We start from the raw sequence: 24736 nt of genomic DNA, 5'->3' as shown, positions 1-24736 counted from the left end.
TTTGGTTAGGTTAGTACAGGTAGGTAAGGTTAGGTTATAGTAACTTTAGTCAAGACAGGTACAGTATTCCCTTAAAGCTCGTGGTTTTAAAGCTTGTGTCCCTTGGAAACTCACGGATTGCCAAGTCAACACTACAGGAGAGTACAGAGCACCATATTTCCCAGGTCATAAGATGCACCCTATAATTAGCAAGGTATATTTTGGAAAATTAATTTTTGCAGATTTAATAGTCTACTGTACAGGCAAAGCCAAGTCACTGGCTATATGGTATCATGTTTCTCACTACCACAGCTAACTAAGACTTTATGACTTATCATCATCCATTTGTTGGTATTATCAATAAAATTTACAAAAGGATATAATTATACGTATAGGTACAGACTCGTTCAAGATTCTTTGAACACTGCTGGCAACTCAAGGCCGTTTGTTTACTATAGAACGTAGTAAAAATTATGAATGAATATCGATGATTGGTTACTTAGTTCCCCTTTGCTTAATTAATGGTTGGGCTTTGTTGTTTCGTATTATATTATACTACATACTATAGTAAACAAACGGCCTTGAGTTACCAGCTGTCTCCAGCAGTGTTCAAAGAATCTTGAACGAGACTGTACTTATGGTATACACATTACAAATACTTATAGGTAGTGGGCATATTCACTAGGAACTGTCCAGTACAGGGATTGTATACATCCTGTGCACCAGAACACCTGATGTTTCAGAGGTATTGTCTTTACAGTGTCACTACCACAACTAACTATCACTGTGTGGACCTAATGCCCATACAGTGTTATTTCATGTTTATGTTTATTTATTTGTTATTTCATATTTATTATATTGTTTTATGCAAACATAATGTTGTTAAACATGTGCATATAGCTATTAATATCTGTATTTTGCACACTCCTGGGACTGGCATGAAAACCTCACGGATTTTGCTTTCTCACGGGGTCCATTTTACCTAACCCCAGCGAGCTTTAAGGGAATATTAGTCTACTTTAAGATAGTTCGGATAAGGTGAAATTGGATTAGGTTACACAACTCACTACCTTAACTATAATAATATATTTAGTTTGTTAATCATCATCTCACTGCTTAAAAAGTTGACCACAAACTATGTTTTCTCAAGAAATAAATCCCACTAAGTGGAATATGTAGAGAAATAAAGAAAGTCAGCTCAACACTCTATTTCCCTCCCACCCATCAAATCCACTTGTCGTCACAGATCGATCACATATACAGAAACTTTCTTTAATCCTAACTAATTGGGGGGGAAGGCCTGTCCAGTTTGGCCGAAATTCCGGGTAGAGTGAGGGTCTGTATTGCCTATACAGTGGTCCCTCAGTTAACAAACGGTTCGATTAATGAATTACTAGTAGCTCCCATAAGGATTTTCAGTTCCATTAACGAACAAAGCTGCGATTACCGAAATCCTTACGACAAACACGTTTTGTTGTACACATCAGCTGACCGGCTTTTCCGCCAATACAGTAATTAGTTCTATGTTTACCTTCGTTTCCAGTGAAGTAAATATCAGGAAAGCTGGTCTCTTGAATATTTCTGCATTTTTTATATTAAAATTATTGGTCATTCTGAAATTTGGTTAATATATTGATAATATATACAGTACAGGGAACAGTTTTTGTGTGCCCATCAGCTGATTGAATGACCCACCAACGCTTCTCAGTTTAATTTTGTTTACAGTGAAGTGAACATCGATTTTGTTGGTCTCTTGAGTATTTTTGCATTTTTACATTAAAATTATTGGTCATTCTGAAATTTAGTTAACATATTGATAATACAGTCGTGTCTCGGATAATGAGCACAATCTGTTTTAGAAGGTTGCTCGTTAACCGAAAAACTCGTTAACCGAAACCATTGTTTCAATGGGTTTTTGGGTAATTGGTTCCAGCTCACCAAAAATTGCCTAAATTCAACAAAAAAGGTAGAAAAATACACTTACTTTGAAGTGTGTATGTGGAAGGCTCCTGGATGATGATGATGATGATGGGAATTAGATGTGGGGGTGGAGAAGGCATTGGAGTGGAAGAGGAGTCACCCCATAGTGCCATTTCACCCATAAAATTTTAGTTCTCTTGGTGTAATTCAAGATTATTTTCTTTAAACCAACATTGCATTGCATTATATATTGTCAATATGTAAATTAAATTTCAAAATGACCAATAATTTGCTTGCAAACACAGAAAAAAAAGCGTTTAGTTGAAGAGTCTCAAGCAAGATGTTACCGCCACTGAATAGACAGAGAGACTAATGCCTGTTTGGTGTGTGGACAGGCTGGATGGCGCGCTTAAAACTAGTTTCCTTACCTTCAATTATGTTCAATAATTGTTAAAATTACTAAAAAATTTAATATTAAACTTTTAAAATTATTGAATAGTATAAACTTCTTGATATTTACTAAAATAGTAAGGAATTTAAGCCCAAGAACCGATTACTGTATTGGTGGACTAATACTACAGCTGGTGGACCGCCAAATGCAAGCGAAAACATGTTGAGGTCAGCTCGTAAGAAACTCGTTAATCGAGGGATTGCTCGTTAACCGAAGTTAAGAATCTTATGGAAGATAACTCGTTAACCGAGGCGCTCGTTAACCGAGGGACCACTGTATACAGTGCAGAAATTATGAAACATGAAGAAGGCATTAGAACCAATGCACTCTGTAAAGAATATGGCATGTCATCATCGACTGCCTCTACAATCAGCTGTTTGATAAGTAAACAAAGCTGCCGGTAATAAGACATACACACCACAAAGTAAGTTAAAATACAGTATTCTATTGTTTTTTTTATTTATTATTGTACAGTATACTATAAGGTACAGTACTGTATTTAGTTTATATTTAATGTTTTGTTCATTCTATTACTGGTATACAGAACTTTGTATGTACTTTTCTGTGAATTGGAACCAATTATCCAATGTCCCATTGAAATAAGAGATTCAGTTAACGAACAACTCTGTGGAACGAATTGTGTTCGTTAACCGAGGGACCACTGTATACGGAAAGGAATGTCCATAGTATGTGAAACATCCATCTAACAAATATATAGATATGAAGGTCAGTTATGTCGAGGATCCATTAGATGTGAAACCCCATCTAACGGATTATATGGATACAGAAATCCGTTATAGGGAGGTTTCACTGTATATATAATGCGTGCAATTATGAGTACAGTGCAGTACAGGTACTGTATATCACACTTCTTTAGTCGCAACTTATAAATAGTGTCAAGTAAATGGAGCGAGCATTTTGCATGTAACTGTTTTCAAGTATGTAATGCTCTAAATACATTTAAGTTACCAGTTATTTCTCTAAGGATATTGTAATGAAATTATAGAAAATGGTTAAGGAGGGTTATAGATGTAGAGTATGGCCAGAGACAAGTGTGTGTGTGTGTGTGTGTGTGTGTGTGTGTGTGTGTGTGTGTGTGTGTGTGTGTGCAGTGGAGGACTGGGTCAAAAATTTCTACAGGGAAAACTTGTAAAAGGGCCCACTCAAAATGGTTCAAAAGGGCCCACTTCATCCCAAAACATAGTCAAAGGAACCATCACTTTGGGGCCCACCAGGAAATTTCCCGGTATCCAGGTGGGTCAGTTTGCCACTGTGTGTGTGTGTGTGTGTGTGTGTGTGTGTGTGAGACAGGAGCAAAGGTCAGTGGGGTGTGTGTGTGTGAGACAGGAGCAAAGGTCAGTGATGTATGTGTGTGTGTGCACCAGGGGCAAGCAGTTAGTGGGTGTGCACCAGGGGCAAGGGGTTAGTGGGTATGCACTAGGGACAAGGGGTTAGTGGGTGTGCACCAGGGGCAAGGGGTCAGTGGGTTTCGGTCATCCTGATACAGGCTAAGTTATATACTGACAATATTACTCCAAATGACACTCACGTTGTACACTTAAGACCTAAAGTTTGACGCAAACTTTTTACAGAGAAAACTTGAAAACTTGTACATGAGAAGAAGTACTGTACAATGAAGGATACAGTATGGTGATACACCAAAATGTGTAACTTTTCTGATGAAGGAAAAGGAATTATTCCATTGGAACTTATGGTTAGACAATAAATCAAGATCTCTTATTCACCAAAATGAATAATATTTATACACACTACAAATATCACACCTTGATGTATATCTTGTTACCATTAATGAGAATATTGTCACTAAAAATTAAATCAGACTTATACAAACTTGTCTGTATTAAAATATATGTAATTTTCTTATCTAATTTATAAAGACAGACATTTTAACTTTATCTTACTGAAAATAAAGAAACTATTCATCCTGCAAGAACCATCTCTTCATGTTTCATCTTGATAATTGGTTAAATGTTAACCATATCACAAGTTTGTGTATTACTGGCTACACTTAAATGACTATATTCACACATTTGGTACAGTATATATAATGCTGATGTCTCATGACACAGTAAACATCACTCTCTCTCTCTCACTCACAGTACATCTGTTTTTTCTTTACAAACATTAAGAAAATGTTAGTGTTCACTAAAAGTGTTAAAAAAAGACCAAATACTAAAAAATTCCTATAGTTTTTGTTTGCTCAACTCGGGGGAATTGGTACAATCTCTATACTTTGAGACATCATATTCAAAAAGTTCAATATCAAATTTATAAAGCTGGAGAAGTTCTTCCATTTGCTGCTGTGACAATTGGCACAGAAACTTGTCAGCTACTTCTTCTGTCGGCTCGTTCCTTGAGCGGTTGATTCTCTTCGGTTTAATTACGTCTTCAATACCTGAGGGTTTTAGAAGAATATATAATAATCTTAACCTTTATGGTTTGATACCAGTAATTATTGTCTAATCAACATTATGCTTAAAATTCCAAGTCAACCCCTTCAGGTCAAATGATCCAAAATCTGATTCATGGCACGCACGCACGCACGCACGCACGCACGCACGCACGCACGCACGCACGCACGCACGCACGCACGCACGCACGCACGCACACACACACACACACACACACACACACTACAGTATTCCATTAAAGCTCATGGTTTTAAAGCTTAAGGCCCTCGGAACTCACAGATTGCCATGGAAACTAAACAAAATATATCTGGGGCTGTGTGCCAGGGATCAAGAGGTGTGAACACTACAGGACAGTACAGAGTACCATATTTCCTAGGTCATAAGATGCACCCTACAATTAGGATGGTATAGTTTTTTTAATTAATTTTTGAAGATTTAATAGCCTACTGTACTGGCAAACCCAAATCACTAGCTATATGCTATCATGTTTCTCTTTACCACAGCTCACTATTACTTTATGGACCTATTATCAAACATTTGTTGGTATATTTAATAAATTTACCTATGGTATACACATTACAAATACTTATTGGCAATGGGCATGTTCACTAGGAACTGTCCAGTACAGGGATTGTTTACATCCTGTGCACAAGATCACCTCACATGTCAGAGGTATTGTCTTTGCATTGTCACTTCCAGTGTTATTTCATGTTCAAGTTTATTTATTTATGTTATTTCATATTTATTATACTGTCTTGCACATACATAATGTTGTTATACATGTGCATATAGCTATTTATATGTGTATTTTGCACCCTCATGGGACTGGCATGAAATACTCACAGATTTTGCTTTCTCATGGTGTCCATTTTACCTAACCCCAGTGAGCTTTAAGGGAATACAGTACAGTACAGTACAGTACAGTAGGGTGTCCAATTCTTAGCAAGGTAATACTGGCACACTAAAATTTAAACACAACATATTTAGTTTGCTACCAAGAGTACTTATCAGTATACAGCAAACCCTTGCCATTTGCGATTTCGACGATTTGCGGTAAGCAGATGGTGGCTACAGTGGCTAGCTTGCGAGCCTCTCCTGCAGTGCAACGCGTCACCCCACGTGTCCACAGCATCTCCTCTCCCTCTGTTCACGCTTAACCATTGCCTGTGATGCAGCATCTCTTGTGCTGTACTCTCAACATTTTAGTGTTTCTGTGTGAAAATAGCCCCTAAAAGATTGCCTAGTATCAGTGCAAGTGATGCAAGCAAAGTGAAATGTAAAAGGCAGAATTCAGTGACAACTCTGACAAAGAAAGTTGAATTATTAGAAAAATTAAAGGAGGGGATTAGTACTGGCGCGGCTGGTCGGTTGTTTGGTGTGGACGAATCCACAGTGTGGTACAGAAGAAAGAATGAACAAGCAATCTGTGATTCTGTTCAAGTAAGTGCTCCTGCAAGTGCTAAAGTGGCACAGGTTGTTCTTGACAAAAACAGAAAAGGCACTGAACATTTGGATTAAGGACCAGCACTGCAAAAATGTTCTTATCAACAGCAACGTGATTCGTGGGAAGGCAAAAAGTCTTTATGCCCATTTATACAAGTCAATAGGTGGTGAAGGGGCTAGTGTGGCTACTGAACCAACTTTTAGTGCCAGTAAAAGGTGGTTCAAGAATTTTAAGAAAAGATTCTCTCTCCATTATGTGAAGTTGACAGGGGAGGCCGCATCAACTGACCATACAGCCATAGATGCTTTTTCCCCAAAGTTAAAGAAAATAATAGAAGAGAAAGGCTATAGACCAGAGCAAGCATTTAATGCTGATGGATCCAGTCTACTGTATATTGGAAAAAGATGCCTGGAAGAGTGTACATGAAATAGCAGGAGAGGCGTGCCTCTGGGTTCAAGGCAACCAAGGACAGAGTGACGCTCATCTTCTGTGGCAGTGTAGCTGGCCACATGATCAAATCTGGCTTGCTTTATTACTCAGCAAACCGTAGGGCTTTAAAGGGTAAAAACAAAAACATTTGGCCAGTTTTATGGAAGTCCAACAAAAATACATGGGCAACTGTGCAAGCATTCCTGGACTGGTTCCATAAATGTCATCCTGGAAGTGGAAAAGTATCTTGCTTCCTAGAAGATGGAATTCAAGGTGCTATTATTGATAGATAATGCACCAACCCACCCAGAAAGTTTGCAGTTTAGCAATCCAGGTGTAGAGGTGGTGTTCCTACTACCTAACACCACTGCTCTTATTCAGCCTCTCGATCAGGGTGTAATATGCACCTTCAAGGTATATTACACCCGACGCTCTTTTGGTTGTATCCGTAGTACCATGGACGCAGACCCTGACCTTGATGTGAGCAAGTGTTGGAAGGAGTATAGCATTGCAGACTACATTACCATTATCAGTGAAGCATTCAATGAACTCAAACTAGACACAGTGAATGCTTCTTGGGGAACCTTATGGCCTGAGTTTGTAATTAATTTCCAGGGATTTCCGTCCTTAGTAAAGGATGTGAATTACATTGTGAGTGTTGCATGTCAGTTGGGTGGTGAGGGGTTTGTGGACATGGTCGCTAAGACATGGAAGAGCTGACTGATGGGCATGGAGAGGAACTGACAGAAGAGCCTTAAGATGTTCCCAGAAATCAACCAGGTATTGTTTCCCTTCCAGGAAATGTTTAAAAACCTCAAAGCCAAGAGGAAACAATTACCAATCACTATGTTTTTCATGAAAGAACCAGCCGCTCGCCCAGCTGATTCATCTCCCTCCTCACTCAGTCAGCTGCCGCAGCCGTTCTACCACCCTCCTCCCAGCCATCCGTCACCTCATCACCTGCCTCCCAGCCACGTGCCACCTCCCCGCCGTGCGCCTCTCCACCAACTACAACTGCATTACCCTCTTCCAACACTGATCCTGATGATCTCCCCCCCCCCTTATGCTTCAGTAACCAGATGTCCCCCTATGTACTGTACACCACTTCATCAAGCTCCAAACTTTCACATACGAATGTAAATAGTATTGGTGACTTAAGTTTCTCATACACAATACAGATACTGTATACAGTAGTGCACTAAGGTAGTATAAGTTGCTATTCACAGTTTTGCCAATTCATGCTACCGGTATCCCTGGAGACCTAACCCCCGTCAATAGCAAGGGTTTGCTGTACACTGTTATTCGGCATGGCTTTTCTACTAAATTGTTCCTGCAAACCCCTTCATTACAGGGACACCACTTACAATATTTTACCATATAAACACATAAGTTTTAATTTTCCAGGAAAAAGTCGTCTTGTAGGCCAAATGACGCCAAAACCTAGATTTTTTTTAATTTCATACCAAGGTACTCTTTTACATGATGATTAGGTATCTGGGTTCATAATTTAAATTTTTTGAGTAAATGGTGTTAATTAATGAACCTTGAAATAATTAAACACATTTAGAATATTTAAAACATCAATTATGCATTGCCTGTAAGTAATAAATCACCTTTATATACATTTTTCCAAGAACATAGACTAACTCTACCATTTAAACTTGACAGGGGGAGGACATGGAATGGGAAGATGCTGGAGGGAGGGGGAGAAGACGTCATGGACCTTGAGGGAGCGTACGTTCCTGTGCATCTGGGGGGAACCAAAATGGCTGCCCCCAGCTGACTTCTGGTCCTAGCCTGGTGCATGATTAGAACTTTCAATTGGAATAACATTTGGATTAGCAAATGTCACCTTGGATAGCGAAATAGAGAATGTAAGAACAGAATATTTGTATAAGCCAATTGTTGGATAGTGATCATGAGGATAGCAAGGAAATACATGTTCTTGTTTCATTACTTATTTATTAAATTTGTTCACTCAGGTGTGTCAAATTTGTATATGGTATCATAACTTAAGGGGCATTATGCTAAGTGGGAGTTCCTACTATCAGAGACGGCTCTGACCCAAAGGCTGCCGGATTAGAGACTGTCAACCTGCAACTTCATCAAGAAAGTCAATTTTAAAGTGCCATTAAGTGTAAACTGAAAAAGAAAGAAAAACTTACCTGCTGAAAATATAATGTAATTTCCATCTTCCTCCAAAGTTTCAACCTGCAAAAACAAGCATGGGTAAGTTGAGAGTATCCTTAAGGTACAGTTCAAGTGTGTGTGTGTGTGTGTGTGTGTGAATAATAATAATAATTATAATAATTAACGGTTTACTGAAAAAGTTCAACAGCCCAAAGGCTGAAAATATACACTGGACATAAATAACTTATTAGAAACAAAAGGGGGGGGGGTTAATAAAAGCTTTCATTAGAAAGGAAAAAACAGTGAACATACAGCTTAATGTTTACAGTGGAGGTCACGTAGGTCACATGGGCTGAGGTGTTCAACAGCAAACACATAGTGTAGTAACTCCCTCACAGATGGTGTTATGAGGGACCTGGCATGGTGTAGTAACTCCCTCACAGATGGTGTTATGAGGGACCTGGCATGGTGTAGTAACTTCCTCACAGATGGTGTTATGAGGGACCTGGCATGGTGTAGTAACTCCCTCACAGATGGTGATATGAGGGACCTGGCATGGTGTAGTAACTCCCTCACAGATGGTGTTACAAGGGGCCTGGCATGGTGTAGTAACTCCCTCACAGATGGTGTTACAAGGGGCCTGGCATGGTGTAGTAACTCCCTCACAGATGGTGTTATGAGGGACCTGGCATGGTGTAGTAACTCCCTCACAGATGGTGTTATGAGGGACCTGGCATGGTGTAGTAACTCCCTCACAGATGGTGTTACAAGGGGCCTGGCATGGTGTAGTAACTCCCTCACAGATGGTGTTATGAAGGACCTGGCATGGTGTAGTAACTCCCTCACAGATGGTGATATGAGGGACCTGGCATGGTGTAGTAACTCCCTCACAGATGGTGTTATGAGGGACCTGGCATGGTGTAGTAACTCCCTCACAGATGGTGCTATGAGGGACCTGGCATGGTGTAGTAACTTCCTCACAGATGGTGTTATGAGGGACCTAGCATGGTGTAGTAACTCCCTCATAGATGGCATTATGAGGGACCTAGCGGACGTTCTGGAACGTCACCCGGGGCCTAAGGGTTAACACACCGCTACTTGTTGTTGGGTCTCATGGGCAGTTATCACTGCGTACCTGGGACATCACTGTGTAAAGGTTAGCTTGGGTACATCTCTCATCTGATACTGTTGCATTGCTTTCACTGGTTTAAGCACTGTTCATCAATGTTCAACACTGGTTCCATTCCTTTCCAAAATGAAGTTGTAACTTCTAGCGAGAACTTGTTGATATTCCGTCGGTGAGGAGAGGTTCAAGGGAGGGAGTTGGGGTATGTGCCAACATAACAGTTTACCTGGCTGCTGCCAGAGCAGCGCCAGATACGTCATGACCCTTCGCTCGTCAAGCTTGTACTGTAGTGTGTGTGTGGGTGTGTTAACATAGATATGCATTAGCAAAGTAGATCAAGGAGTAAATATATGTACAGACAGTCCCCCAAGTTATGAACAGGTTATGTTCCTGGACCCTGTTTTTAAGTCAATCTGTGGCAACAGTGCTATTTCCATAGGTTAGGTTCAATTTGGTTTAAGCAAAACCCTGCCAATGCATAACAAATAATTTAAACATAATGATGTTAAACAATATAGAATTGTGAAATTAGTGTAAAATATGGGATTTTAGTTAGATTCTTGTGATCTATATACTGTAGTACTTGGATCCCGTTCATAAATACGGGTACCCTGAATTCTCAAGTGAGCCATTTGTAACTCAGGGACTGCCTGTAATACTACATTACAAACTGATGTACACTTATAGTTGGTGTAAACATGCATTAATTTGTCTGTAGCTGCTCATGTTCCAATACTGTATACCCCTTTGTTTGTAATACAAGCTGTACAATATACTGTATCTCATGGCAGTATCAGTATCATCACATTAATATATATTATTTCACACCACTATTTTAGGATAAAGTTCTCAACCTTTATATATCTCTCTCTCACACAAAATCTTAAATCCCTCCATACCTTTGCATACACATCAAAAGGCACCAGGCAAGGTGTACAAAACTGGTTCATGGGAATCCAATGTTCATCAAGCTTTTCACCTCTTGCATTTTCATCTAGGAGAAACTGAATAAACTGAGGGAAGGACGGCACGTGTGCGGACCCCTGGAATTTACGAGGATCTGAATTTTTGTCCGGTTTCATTTTTGGGTATTGTTTAATGATGTTGCGGGAAAGTTTGCTGTAGTATCTGTTGCCTGATAGGATCTTGTCTCTGAAAGATAAGAGCAATATTAGCTGTGAAATTTATACTATGCTAGAACCTCACTAGTAGGTAGTAGGCAGCTACCAAACAGGGAGGTAATACCGCCTAGGAAGATATTGAAAGCATAATGAGTTGTCTAATGGTAGACCCTGCTGCCATATGGCATCACGAAAATTTGGACCAAGTCCCAGGTAACTGATCTAACTTTCTGCCTCATTTACACACAATGGCTGGGTCTCAATTGTTTTTCTTACCATTGACAACACAACATACATAGTATATTGTTTTTCACTTTTTATTTATTTTTAATTTTTTTGTATTTCTTTATGGTTCTTTATTATTATTATTATTATTATTATTATTATTACAGTATTATTATTTTATTTTCAAATTTGTTTTTATTTTACATGTATTATAAATTTCATTTACTATGAATAATTATTATCATTATTATTACATTTTCGCTCCCCAAGCCCCGATGTGGGTCAGTGACCTGTGCCTGGGTGGGCTAATCCCTGTTTATAATAATAATAATAAAAAAAAAAAAAAAAAACCTGGTCTCCACTAATTCAAGTACTGTACTGGCAAATTCGTACATTTTTGATGTGGGAGAAATATCCATAAACATCTGACAGTTTTCAGCCAATTGTACAAATTACTGTATTAAAATTTTTCTCAAAATCTACCATTGGAACAGTTAGTTCACCATTGTGTGGGTTTTCTAGGGTACTAATTTGCATATTTTTATCCTATTTATCTTATACCTGCTGTACCTTATATACTACCAATACTGTACAAATAATTGTCTTCCTTTTTGTTAATGTTAACTACACTCCATTTTTAGAAATATTTCATTACATTCTAGTCAATATCTGCCAAATTTTTAAAAGAATGTACTTTGAATAAATATTAGGTAACCAGTAGTGCAGATACAGCACAGTACCAGGACAGTATTTTAGCAGGACAGTGGAGTCGGCCACACGTTAAGTCCCAAGCCACTACAGGCACTAACATGAGGCATCTAGTAGACATATCACAGGCCATTCTTTTTCTACACTCAATAATAAAATGGGATTTATTTAATGCTTTAAGCCTCTGTCCTAAACAATAATGTAAATAAATCTCTTTAGACAAATAACAAAAGCGTACCTGTAGCCTGAAACAAGTCTCTTGAGAGGATGTCTTGCAATCATAAAGGAGAGTGATTGATGGGATAAATTCATGGCCTTGTGCAACTCCTCAACAGTTGGTCTGAACAGAAGAAAAGTAACAATTCACCAAGCTGTGATCACACATGACTTGGTGACACTACACAACTATGATGGATTATACAGCAACAAGATGTAATGAACAACATCTGAAGGACAAAAATTTACTGAAACTTTAATGTTATGACTGACATTATTAACCCTTTGTGCTAATAAAATTGTCTGATGTTAGCCAAATAAAATATCAAAAGTGGTGTCCCAACAGTGAAGGACTTAACCAAAGTCTAGTACAGTTTTGTCCATATACAGCACTGTAATAAGTTGGGCACATGATTTCATAGTAACCAGTTCAAAGAAAACTGATGGTACCCCTGTATTTCACTTGGTATTCTTCCCAAGTCATGAAATAATCTTCTATTGTACATAAAACTACACACACACTATTAATTCATATATCATCGGCTAGCAGATTTTGTTTTTCATATTTTCAAATTGGTTTTGTTCATCATTTAATCCAACTTCTAAAATATGAAAAAATGCACCAAGACGCAAGACTATCTGTGTCCGAGTCACTGGTGCAGAGAGAAAATGGCACAGTATCTATAATAAATTACATACACACAAACACATCCAGACTACCACAAGCTACCTGGCATAACGTTTTCTAGCAAGTTGGATTGGAGTATCTTTTGCATGAAGAAGTTCTGTCTCTGAGAACCCTGCTAGTAAATTGAAGTTATAGAACCATGTTGATGAGGCAGCCTTGAAGATGTTGCACCATATTAAACCATATTTTTCATTTATCAGGAATTCCCAGGCATTTGGCTGGTAGGTCTCTGATGGCTCATCTAATCCATATTTTTTACAAACCTGTAAATAAATGTAAATAACCAGTAAGTTTTACATCCCACCAGTCTAGACAACTCAGTCATGGAGTGATCATGATGCAAGAGATGTCAAGATTGGAGCAACAGTTCTTTAAATCAAGCTATTCACAAAACTTCTAAGCTATTACTGTACTCAGTAGCTGTGAGTCTTACCTCTCGGACGTGGTTGCGCCGGGCAGACAGACGGTCCACCAGTTCCTGTGTTACTGTCCAGGAATCTGGCAGCGTCATGCTCTCCACCTACAAGTACAGTAGAGCTAGACATTATACCAGTACCTAATAAACTTACACCAATTAAAATCACTTGTATACCAGAACATATCATTTATAAGTATACAGGCAAGACATATTGAACATCAGTGGTCGGAATGTCAAAATTTTGATAATTCATTTTTGTTAAAATTTACCCCAATTTCCATAGGGCGGATTTACGGGCCATATCGCGAAATTATTGGTCATAATTTACAAATTCCGTAAGAGCGAAATTCCGCAACCCGGGGTTCCGTAACGCGGGGGATGCCTGTACTGTACTTTTAAAAAGTAAATACCCAAAAATGTTACTGGAGTACAGTACTCAAGTAAATTTACTTTGTTACTTTACAACTGTATATAATGTACATGAAAAGCAAAGAGTAAAGCCTGTACGATGATTTATTGAATAAAAATTATTAGTAGTAGTATTGTTATCATTAGTGATTCTGGTATCATATAGTGCTGAGTTATCTGCTGACTGGTGTTCTATGTACCTGCCTTGACTTTCACTATATGTACAATCTTTATTGTACTAGGAACTGTACACTATACTGTACTGTACACCTTACCTGAACCCTGGAAGCATAACCTGCTCCTTTATGTAACTTGTGACCCTTCAGGTTGGCAATCCTGCACGTCCTATCACACTCCTTCCAGTTATTGCTGTACTTCACACTGGTGCTGTTGCTTTTCTGGAGTGGGGAATACACAATGGTTCTCTTGCTTGTATAAAAATCTCTTGCATTGTTTATCTGTCTTGTTCTCTTAGTCTGGTTCACATGATTTTCTTTTACTTCCATCTCACTTCTCTGCTTGAGTCGACGAAACTGACAAACACTATCACAGGGTGCATCAATGTTAGCTGGAGCATGTCCCTGTGTGTTGGCACCATTAACAACAACATTGTAGGTCTTGGGCCTAAATGCCAGGCCTGAAGATGCGATGCTGGGAGACTCCAAGTGATGGCCAATGGCGAACAGATCCTGTGTAAGGTCAGTCAAAGGTTACAATTACTCATCATGAATAGAGAAGCAAGTTTAGGTATTAGACAAAGAATATTTCCAAACAGATTTAAATACAGTATAGTCATATAATAATAGAGTACTGTAGTTTAGAAATACTCCTTACACTATTAACACACAAAGCTACATGTTACAGCCTTAAACTCAGGAAAACACCTCAAATTACAGTACTCACATTAGCGGTTATTCTGGCCACCCTTGAACTAGGCTTGTTACCGTCATCACTCCAGCTACCTATATGGACTCCTATAAAGTTGTAAATAACGATGCACAAGCTTAGTAAGGCAAGGAGAGCTAAAGACTTTAACCTGACTCGTAGCCTCATGTTGTTTGTCTTGTATTATTTCTTGTTGATTCATTGTTTACTCAGAGTTGCATCCTGACAGGTCTCCTGAGACACACACTTCTGGAAAAGAAAAACAAAATACTGTATTTAATAATCATCATTGTGAACAATGGTACAACAAATTCTTCAACTTCACTATCAAAGGTCCAGAGGCATACAGAAAGGGGGGGAGGCGGCGACTGGGGCGATCCCCTTGAGCTAATAATTTTTTTCCAAATGAAACATTCCCCACCCCCAAAATAATAATAATAATGATATTAAAATAATGTAAATACAAATAATGGCATCACCAATTGAACAGTAAGCTCATCATGAACATATAGAAAATTATTAATTATCTTGTATTTCAACAATAAAAATTTTTTTCAGCTGTTTTTGAATCAGTGGACGAGGGGCACGACTATGATGTGGTATATTTTGACTTCAGCAAAGCCTTCGGCAGAGTCCCTCACAAAAGACTAATAAGAAAAGTGGAGGCTCATGGCATTGGAGATGTTATAAAATGGATTAGTGCGTGGTTACAGGACAGGAAACAGTGAGTGAGCATTACCGGCACTAAATACGATTTGAGTAACGTCACTAGTGGAGTACCCCAAGGCTCAGTACGTACTTGGACCATTATTATTTATTATACACAAATGACATAGATATTGGCGTAGACATCAACATAAGTAAATTTGCTGATGACACTAAAATAGGGCAAGTAATTAAATCTGACGAAGACCCTGCAAAACTACAGGAAGACCTAAAAAAAATTTTTGAATGGTCTGAAAAATGCCAAATGAAATTCAATGTGGACAAATGTAAAGTACTCAGTCTAGGAGATGTAAACAGAGAAACTTGATATCAGATAAACAACGATTTTACAGTGGTCCCTCGGTTAACAAACACAATTCGTTCCAGAAGGTCGTTCGTTAACCGAATCCATTGTTTCAATGGGATATTGGGTACAGTACTCCCTCTTTATCGACGGATTTTTTATCGGCGGTTTCGATTATCGACGGATTATTTAGCCGGGATTTTTATTTTGGCTTTATTTGAACTCCGCGGGCCTTGTTTGTACTTTCGCCGCTAGGCGGCACTAGTGGCGTGACTAGCGCCTACCCGCGGCCCGCCTTCCCTGAACACAAACATCAGCCAAGCCGAGTGGGCAACAGTCTTTGATTTTCAACTTTTGCTGGTGGTTCATCACATGAACTTATATCACTATGCCTCCCAAACGACCTGCTGCTCCCTCTGGATCTACACCTAAGAGGGCAAGACGAGTGCTGACGCTGAATGAGAAGAATGAAGTGCTGAAACAACTCGACAGCGGTATGAGCTATGCAGCTGTTGGCCGCCACTTTGGGCTCAACGAATCCAGTGTGCGTGGAATTAAACGACGTGCAAAGGATCTGAAGCACGCTTTAGCTTCAAGTGCACCAGTGACATCAAAAGTGACAAGCCATGTGCGTGATGATGCCCTCATTAAAATGGAAAAAGCACTGAACATTTGGATAGAGGACCTAAACCGCCGCCGCATACCACTTGACTCGAAATTTATTAGGCAGAAAGCTAAGGAACTTTATGATAGGTTTTCTAAAAGTGATGATCATGGTGTTGGTGATGGTGATGGTGATGATCAGGGTGATGGTGATGGTGACAATTTGAAAAAATTTGCAGCTAGCAAAGGATGGTTTGAGAAATTCAGACATCGTTATGGGCTGCATAATATAAAAGTGACTGGCGAAGCAGCATCAGCAGACACTGTGGCAGGGGAAGCATACCCTGCAGAGTTTGCTAACCACATAGCACAAAAGGGTTATAGGCCGGAACAAGTTTTTAATGCTGATGAGACAGGCCTATGGTGGAAGAAGATGCCACGCCGAACCTACATCTCTAAAGAGGAAAAAAGTGCCCCTGGATTTAAAGTTGCGAAGGACCGAGTGACAGTGATGCTATGTGGGAATGCGGCAGGGCATATGATTAAGCCCATGTTGTTATACACTGCCGCACGACCTCGGGCTCTCAAAAATAAAAACATGAACTTGCTACCAGTTTTCTACAGGAACAACAAGAAAGCGTGGATGACATCTGATTTGTGCGTGGATTGGCTGAAAAACTGCTTTGCTAGAGAGGTGAAAAATTATCTGGATGAACTTGGCATGGAGTTCAAAGTGGTATTATGTCTAGATAATTGCCCTGGCCACTCTGAAGAACTCAAGACTGCCCACCCCAACATTGAGGTGGTTTTCCTGCCAAAAAACACCACCTCCATCATCCAGCCAATGGACCAGGGAGTCATTGTCGTGTTTAAGGCTAAATATGCAGAGAAGACTTTCAGCATGATTCGTGAGTGCCTTGATAAGGATGCTGATGTGACACCCAGAGAAATGTGGAAGAAATTTGATATTGCACAGTGCATAAACTTCATCGCTGAAAGCCACAATGAACTGTCGCAGAACTGTGTCCGATCATGTTGGAAAAAATTGTGGCCTGAAATTGTCCCAACATTCACAGGGTTCCCAACAGCCGAGCCTCAGTTACGCAACATAATAACTATGGCAAATGAAGTTGGAGGTGAAGGGTTCTCTGACCTAACAGCGGCAGAGGTGCAAGAAGAGTTATTGGGAAATGTTGGGGACCCATTTACAAGTGATGAACTAGAACAATTAGTGGAGCTGCAGGATGAAACAGACGATGAAGTGAGTGATGATGAAAATAAGAACTTAACTTTAGATAATCTTGGTGAAGTGATAAGAATGAGTAAGGCCCTCTCTGCTCGTCTCTATGACATTGATCCCTCCCTTGATAGGTCCCTTAAAGCAAAGAGAGCTATTGAAAATGTTATGTTGCCATATATAGAACTGCAGAGGGAAATGAGAAGCAAGAAAGCACAGACCACCATCACCAACTTCTTCAGTCGCCGAGTGCCTGCCATCGCCGAACCTGCCGACACCTCACAACAACAACAAGACGTAGAAGCTGCCGGCACCTCACAACAATAAGACGCAGTACCTGCCCACACCCCTCAAGAAGATGCAGACCTTGACTAATCATACTCATCTGACTGGTCAGGCTTTTAATAAGCCTCAATCATCACACTTGTATATACTGTATATACTGTATTGTTTACTGTAAGGACCGATGTTCACTTCAATAAATTAAATGGTAAGTTTGCTAGTATTTTTGTCCACTTATTATATTATTATTTATACACTATTATTTAAGGTTATGTGTAAAGGAAACGCATTAATGCTTAAAGGTACATTTATTCAACATATGCTAATAATAGTTAGAAAAATTACGCAACCATCACGGTATCGACGGTTTCTTTATCGACGGCCGTTTACAGAACGTAACCCCCGTCGATAAAGAGGGAGTACTGTACTTGGTTCCAGCTCACCGAAAGGTACATACAAAGTAAAAAAAAATGCAGTAAAGTACACTTACTTTGAGGTGTGTATGTAGAAGGTTCCTGGTTGATGATGATGATGGGAATTAGAAGTGGGGGTGGAGGAGAAATCACCTTTCAGGGAACCCATGCTTGATGCAGTCCTTTCACCAATAAAATTTTCAATTCACTAGGTGTAATTCAAGATTATTTTCTTTAAATAAACACTGCACTGTGCTATATATTATCAATATGTTAAATAAAGTTCAGAATGACCAATAATTTCAATGAAAAATGCAAAAATATTCAAAGACACCAACAAAATAGATGCTCTCTCCACTGTAAACAAAGCCTCAACTGACGACTTGTGACCAACTAATGCATCTGAAGGGCGCACAACAAACTAGTTTCCTGTACTGCAGGGGAACGAGAGCTTTGGCCCCAATGCTGACAACAGCTGCAGATATTGACTATGAGTCTACAGTCACTGAATGCCGCATAGATCTGCGGCTCAACTAATTCAACACAGATAGGATAGCTACTTATTTATTAGGATATTTAATATTAAGGTAATAAAATGGCAGCAAAGGTGTGGCTATTGGGGGAGGCTGGAGGCCACATAAAAAAAAAAAAAAGTAGCTATAGCGCAGGAGGTGGGCGCCTTGAACTGGTCAACTACGTTACCGATAAGGGCAAATGGTTTCAGTCTCAATAAACAAGAATTTATGGATGCCATTGCTCTAAGGTACGGTGGGCAAGTAGAAGGGTTACCCTCCCAATGCGTGTGTGGCTCTACCTATGACGTCGATCACGCCATGGTGTGCAAGAAAGGGGGCTTCATTTGCATGAGGCATGACGAAGTAAGGTATCTCACAGCAAATATGTTGAAAGAAATTTGCCGGGATGTCATGGTAGAACCGACCCTCCTTCCTATGGATGGTGAGATCTTTCAACATAGGACTTCAAACACATCCAACGAAGCCCGTGTTGACGTCAGTGCGCGAGGATTCTGGACGAGGGGACAGCGAGCTTTCTTCAACATCAGAAGTTTTTATCCCATGGCCGCAACAGTGGTGCACCCAGGGGGGTTTCCTGGTTGCCCGGAAACACCCCCCACCCCCCTCCAGGTACTGCGTGGTGCCCATACCTGACCTGGCGACACCTTAGTAACATGAGGGTTGGGTCAGCTTACCTGACCTCACCCCACGCCATGGTAACTTCCACCACCTCTGCCACTCCCATGCACCTAAATGCACTTAATGTACAGCACTGCCAGACAGTGTGAAATATTGAGATTTAATGTTTTGTTTTTTGTTTTCTCATCTACATTGTACATTTTCTATAGATTTTACATAATTATAATTTATTTTTCCATCCACTTTCACATATTTGATGATTTTGCAAGTGTGCTTCCAATAACTGTTCAAAAACTGTTAAGCAAATTTTATGAGCTCAGTTAGTGTTCAATGTTAGTTAGTCATTATATACAAGTATTAAAATGCTTAATGATTGTTACACATTCAGTACAGTAATAACCATATTATCCACTCTATATTTAGTGCAGTAAATTTATGTATTTTTAAATTGTGTAAATAAAATATTTAAAAAAAAATTATGACTTCTATTATCCTGTAATATAAGTCTATATACAAAGATTAGGTTGCAAAATTACACCATCTTCAACCTCAGATTATTTCCTAAGATTCAGTGCAAATATTGGTCAGATTTCAAAAAAATTTCCGGGGGGCTTATAGTGCCCCCCCCAAATCCCCCAGCTGAAAGGGCTCGCTATGCTCGCCAGACTTCTCAGCAATTTGGAAATCCCCCATATTCAATTTCTGGGTGTGCCCCTGGGCCGCATGTCACCGTAACTTAACTCTTGGTGCTGCACACAGTAGGAACGAGAACGACAAGATAAGGGCATACGGGGAGAGAATTCAGAACGTTGATCAAGGCAGCTTCACTCCTCTAGTGTTCACAACCTCTGGTAGGATGGGACCAAGTGCAAGATGTTTCTACGCCAGACTTGCGGAGGTGATCTCCGAACAGAAGCAGCAGCCCAGAAGTTATGTTACAGCCTGGATGAGATGTCGACTGTCTTTCTCTCTCCTTAGGTCGGCTTTGCTCTGCCTCAGGGGAACGAGAGCTTCTGCCCCAAAGCCGACAACAGCTGCAGATATTGACTATGAGGCTACAGTCACTGAATGCTGCATAAACCTGCAGCTCAACTAATTCAACACGGCTAGGATAGTTACTTATGTATTAGGATACTTAATATTAAGGTAATAAAATGGTGGCAAAGGTGTGACTATTGGGGGAGGCTGGAGGTAGTAGTAGTGTGTGTATGTGGACTATAAATCAATGTCATGACAACTTTCACCTGTCACATTTGCACAAAAATTCAGCTGTTGACAGCATAATTTGTCATGGACGTTTATGTTTAAGCCTGACACTCTGCAAATGGCATCATCTTTCTTCTTCTTATTCCTCCTCCTCTTCTCTCTCTCATATTTAGACACTGGAAACGTCATCATCTTTCTTCCTCCTCCTCTTCTCTCTCTCTCTCTCTCTCACTGTCTTTTTTTCATATTTATGGAAACATGATTCTTCTTGTTCCTCTTTCTCACACATATGCCCTTTAAAAAAAAGCAACACCTCATGCCAACTTTGAATCTCTGGTATGACTCCCTCATAAAAAACTTGCCCAAAATGATGACGCCATCCCATACCTTCCTGTCTCTCTGCTAACACTTACTGGTGAGTTAATTCACAGTCACACCCTCACAACACCACACTACACACACACCTTTCTTGTCTAACTGTAAGGGTGTTGCTGAGGATGTTACTAGGTTTCATATATCGGGATTAATAGGTTTCAGAGAGGTAGGGTTGCCATACGTCCGTATTTTCCCGGACATGTCCTCCATTTAGGTCTCGAAATCTTCATCCGGAAGTAATTTTTAAAATTCTTCAAAAGTTCGGAATTTCAGCTTCCATCATTTTCTCCATGGAAAAAAAAACATGAAACTGTAATGACGAGAGGGAGAGAGAGAGACTGAGAGAGAGGGGAGGTTGAAACAGTAGGGATCTCGTTCAGTTTTCGTCAGCTGATAAATCACGTGTATGCCTGTACGGTGTTGTCAACTTAGCTGTCAAATATTTGATTGATAAGGGGGTAGAAGTTGATGATGTGAAGTGTTGACCAAGTTAGTAACCTGAAGCAGTTTGTGGAAAATTTCAAGAATGATGAAGAATTTAGTAATCTGCCAACACATAAAAAGTGGACCAGATACTTTGAAAAATCAAAGAACATTGAATGCCACTCAGAATTGCTAAGAATTGCACAATTCTTCTTTGCTATATCATCTCACAATGCAAATGTAGAAAGAGTTTTTTTCACTGATGCAAAGTCAATGGAGAAAGGAAAAGAACAAATTGAGTATTGAAACAATGAAAGACATTCTGACTGTACAGTACAGCTTCCGAGAAACATCTTCCAGTGACTTCTATACCTTTCTAAAGAGCAGTCAGCCAATACTGAAAAAGATCCGATCTACAGAAAAGTATGCATGGGCACATCAAGTCACACACACAGTGGGGGGAAAAGACTGCAGCTAAGGGAATGAAGATATTCAGCCTTAAGCAAAGGTAATTTTTATTTTTTTTTTAGATTTCTATACCATGCATGTTGTATATTAGCCTACATTAAAAACACAATGTAATACAGTACACCGATATATATATATATATATATATATATATATATATATATATATATATATATATATATATATATATATATATATATATATATATATATATATATATATATATATATATATATATACTGTATACAGGTGCTCCCCGACTTACGACGGGGTTAAGGACCCAAATCCAGGTCATAAGTCCAACATGGTCGTAAGTCCGACATAGATAAAAAAAATAAATAAAATAAAATAAAAATAACTAAATAAATAAAAAATCTACAATGAAATACAGTACACTAAACATAATAAATAATGAGGAATGGATACAGTACAGTAAAAGTAATAAATAATGAGGAATGGATACAGTGTGACTGAGCACTTATCTTAAATGTAGTCAGCTGAATGCACACGGGGCCCCCATAATTTTCTATTTACAGGATACATGGAGACTATATTAATTGGATGAAGCAGAAGAGGAGACAGGGCTGGGTGGGTCATCAATGTCGCTTTCTTCAGACAGGTTTATGTGCTGTGGAAACTTGCTGGTTAAAGGCATTGGATCATCTTGAGGGAGTGAAGAGGCAGCACTGGTGGGGCGTGAGGAGACAGCACTGGGGACTTCTTGAAATAGATGTCCAATTTAGACTACACAGTTTGCTTTTTCTTTTCATTATAAATCTCCCTATAGCAAGCTAGTGACTCTTGGACCATTCTGTCAACTTCGGCATAATGCTCATAATTTTGATCCATGCCATCAAACATTTGCATTCCTTTATTAATTGTAGCAAATGCCTCTGCCATATGTTTCACTGAAAACTTTTTGGTTGGTGCAGGTTCTTCTTCAACATTTTGTCTCTCTTCTTCCTCTGCAATTTTCTGTGCATCTAGTTCAATAAGATCCTCGATACTGAGCTCTTCTGCTACACTTTCAACCAACTGTCCAACATCTTCATTATCAATTTCTAACTCCAGCTGTTTACCTAACTCCACTATCTTGTTACTAATATCCGAAATAACTTTATTTTCATTAACTCCTTTGAAACTGTATGTCCGCTCAGGCATGCGCTTCCACAATAATCCAGTCTCATCCACATTGAATATTTGCTCAGGCAAATAAATCCCTTACACAATCACTTCATCTAAATCCTCCTTAGAAGCTTCGGCAGCACCAACATCAGCACTAGCTGCCTCTCCACTCACCTTAACATTGTCTAGACTGTAGCATTTTTTAAATCTATCAAACCACCCATGACTTCCTGTAAACGTTTGATCACATTTATCTCCTGCCTGCTCCTTCAGGCTTTGGAACAGGCTACTTGCTTTAGCCTGTACGGTTAGAAGGCTTAAGGGTACACGCTTCTGTATCTGGTCTTCTATCCATATCACCAATAATTTTTCCATATCGTGAATAGGACCTTGTCTTCTCTTTGATATTATAGTTCCCTTTATAGGTGTTGTTCCTTTCACTACTTCACGAATACGTTCCTTGTCCTTCAGAATAGTGGATATAGTCGAGTGTGAGAAACCTAGGTCGCGTGAGATTGTTGCTACTGTTTTTCCATTCTCATGCTGTGTTATTATCTTCATTTTCATCTCAAAAGTAATTGCCTGTCTCCTTTTCTTTGGACACCACCAGCACTCTCACTTTTACGCTTTCCAGTCATTATAAAGTCAATTAAATACGATAATAACGAAAGTTCACAGCGCGATCAGTATAGGATACGATAGCCAAACACAAACAAAGCGCTCCACTGAGTGAGTGTACCCACGAGGCGACCCGAGACGCGCCTCCCTCTCGCCCGGGACGGAAACGTTTCGGTATAGAAAATGCGCGCGTCATTTGAAAATATTTTTGGTCACGACGGTCGCAGTCGTATGTCCCGACGGACATACGGTCAGTGCAGGTCGTAAGTACCAATGGACGTAAGTCGGGGAGGTCACACATATATATATATACAGTATATATATGTATATATATATATATATATACATATATATATATATATATATATATATATATATATATATATATATATATATATATATATATATATATATATATATATATATATATACACCTAGACCCCGACTTACGACTACGTGGACTTACGACCGTCGGGATATACGACCGCCTCAGATATAATAATAAATTTTTTTTAAATGACACGCATTTTCTATACCGAAACGTTTCCAGTTAATGTAGTCTCCATGTATAATTAGAAAATTATGGGGGCCCCATGTGCATTCAGCTGACTACATTAAAGGTTAAGTGCTCAGTCACACTGTATCCATTCCTTATTATTTATTACTTTCACTGTACTGTATCCATTCATCATTATTCATTACTTTTACTGTACTGTATTTCACTTACGACCATATCGGACTTACGACCTGGATTTGGGTCCCTAACCCCGTCGTAAGTCGGGGTCTAGGTGTATATATATATATATATATATATATATATATATATATATATATATATATATATATATATATATATATATATATATATATATATATATATATATATATATATATATATATATATATATATACAACAATTATAAACTGTATTTTAGTTTGTTTTTGTCAATCAATATGACAACAACTACAATATTGTTACAACCCTTCTTTCGCCGCTTACCAGCATCCGGGTCGATGTACAGAAGTAGTAGATACTGTACAGTGTATATCACAAGTGTCGAAACACCACTGGCTGTCCCGCCAGTCTCCGGTAATTTCCCGACAATCAGTACCAGTATACAGACAAACAACAGGGAGGTAGATTTTCACCAGGACACAGAAACACACTTGTGCACTGTAGTCTTCTCTAATAAACACTAATTCACAACACTGTTCACAGGGAAATGTCTCCCCAAACTTGCCA

General features: G+C 39.1%; 1 protein-coding gene across 5 annotated transcripts in view; it reads right to left on the bottom strand.

The window, feature by feature from the left end:
* Positions 1–4072: 4072 nt before the first annotated feature.
* LOC121863875 (carbohydrate sulfotransferase 11-like) overlaps positions 4073–24736 on the bottom strand; it is a 51050-nt gene continuing 30386 nt past the window's right edge. For 3 of the 5 annotated variants that reach the window (XM_042362786.1, XM_042362787.1, XM_042362788.1), the window contains 8 exons: positions 14599–14829; positions 13971–14384; positions 13303–13389; positions 12912–13132; positions 12204–12305; positions 10811–11063; positions 8821–8866; positions 4073–4766 (listed from right to left, as the gene is read on the bottom strand). In XM_042362786.1, coding sequence (XP_042218720.1) covers positions 4555–4766; positions 8821–8866; positions 10811–11063; positions 12204–12305; positions 12912–13132; positions 13303–13389; positions 13971–14384; positions 14599–14748 — 1485 coding nt within the window. In that variant the 5' untranslated portion in view covers positions 14749–14829 and the 3' untranslated portion in view covers positions 4073–4554. Of the gene's footprint in view, positions 4767–8820; positions 8867–10810; positions 11064–12203; positions 12306–12911; positions 13133–13302; positions 13390–13970; positions 14385–14598; positions 14830–18201; positions 18224–24736 lie in introns of those variants that run through there. The other 2 variants (XM_042362789.1, XM_042362790.1) reach the window with 2 other exon arrangements.

The sequence above is a fragment of the Homarus americanus genome, unplaced genomic scaffold, assembly GCF_018991925.1.
Source record: "Homarus americanus isolate GMGI-L3 unplaced genomic scaffold, GMGI_Hamer_2.0 scaffold48354, whole genome shotgun sequence".
Classification (NCBI taxonomy): domain Eukaryota; kingdom Metazoa; phylum Arthropoda; class Malacostraca; order Decapoda; family Nephropidae; genus Homarus; species Homarus americanus.
The sequence above is the reverse complement of the archived record's forward strand: the minus strand, read 5'-3'. Positions and strand labels throughout refer to the sequence as shown.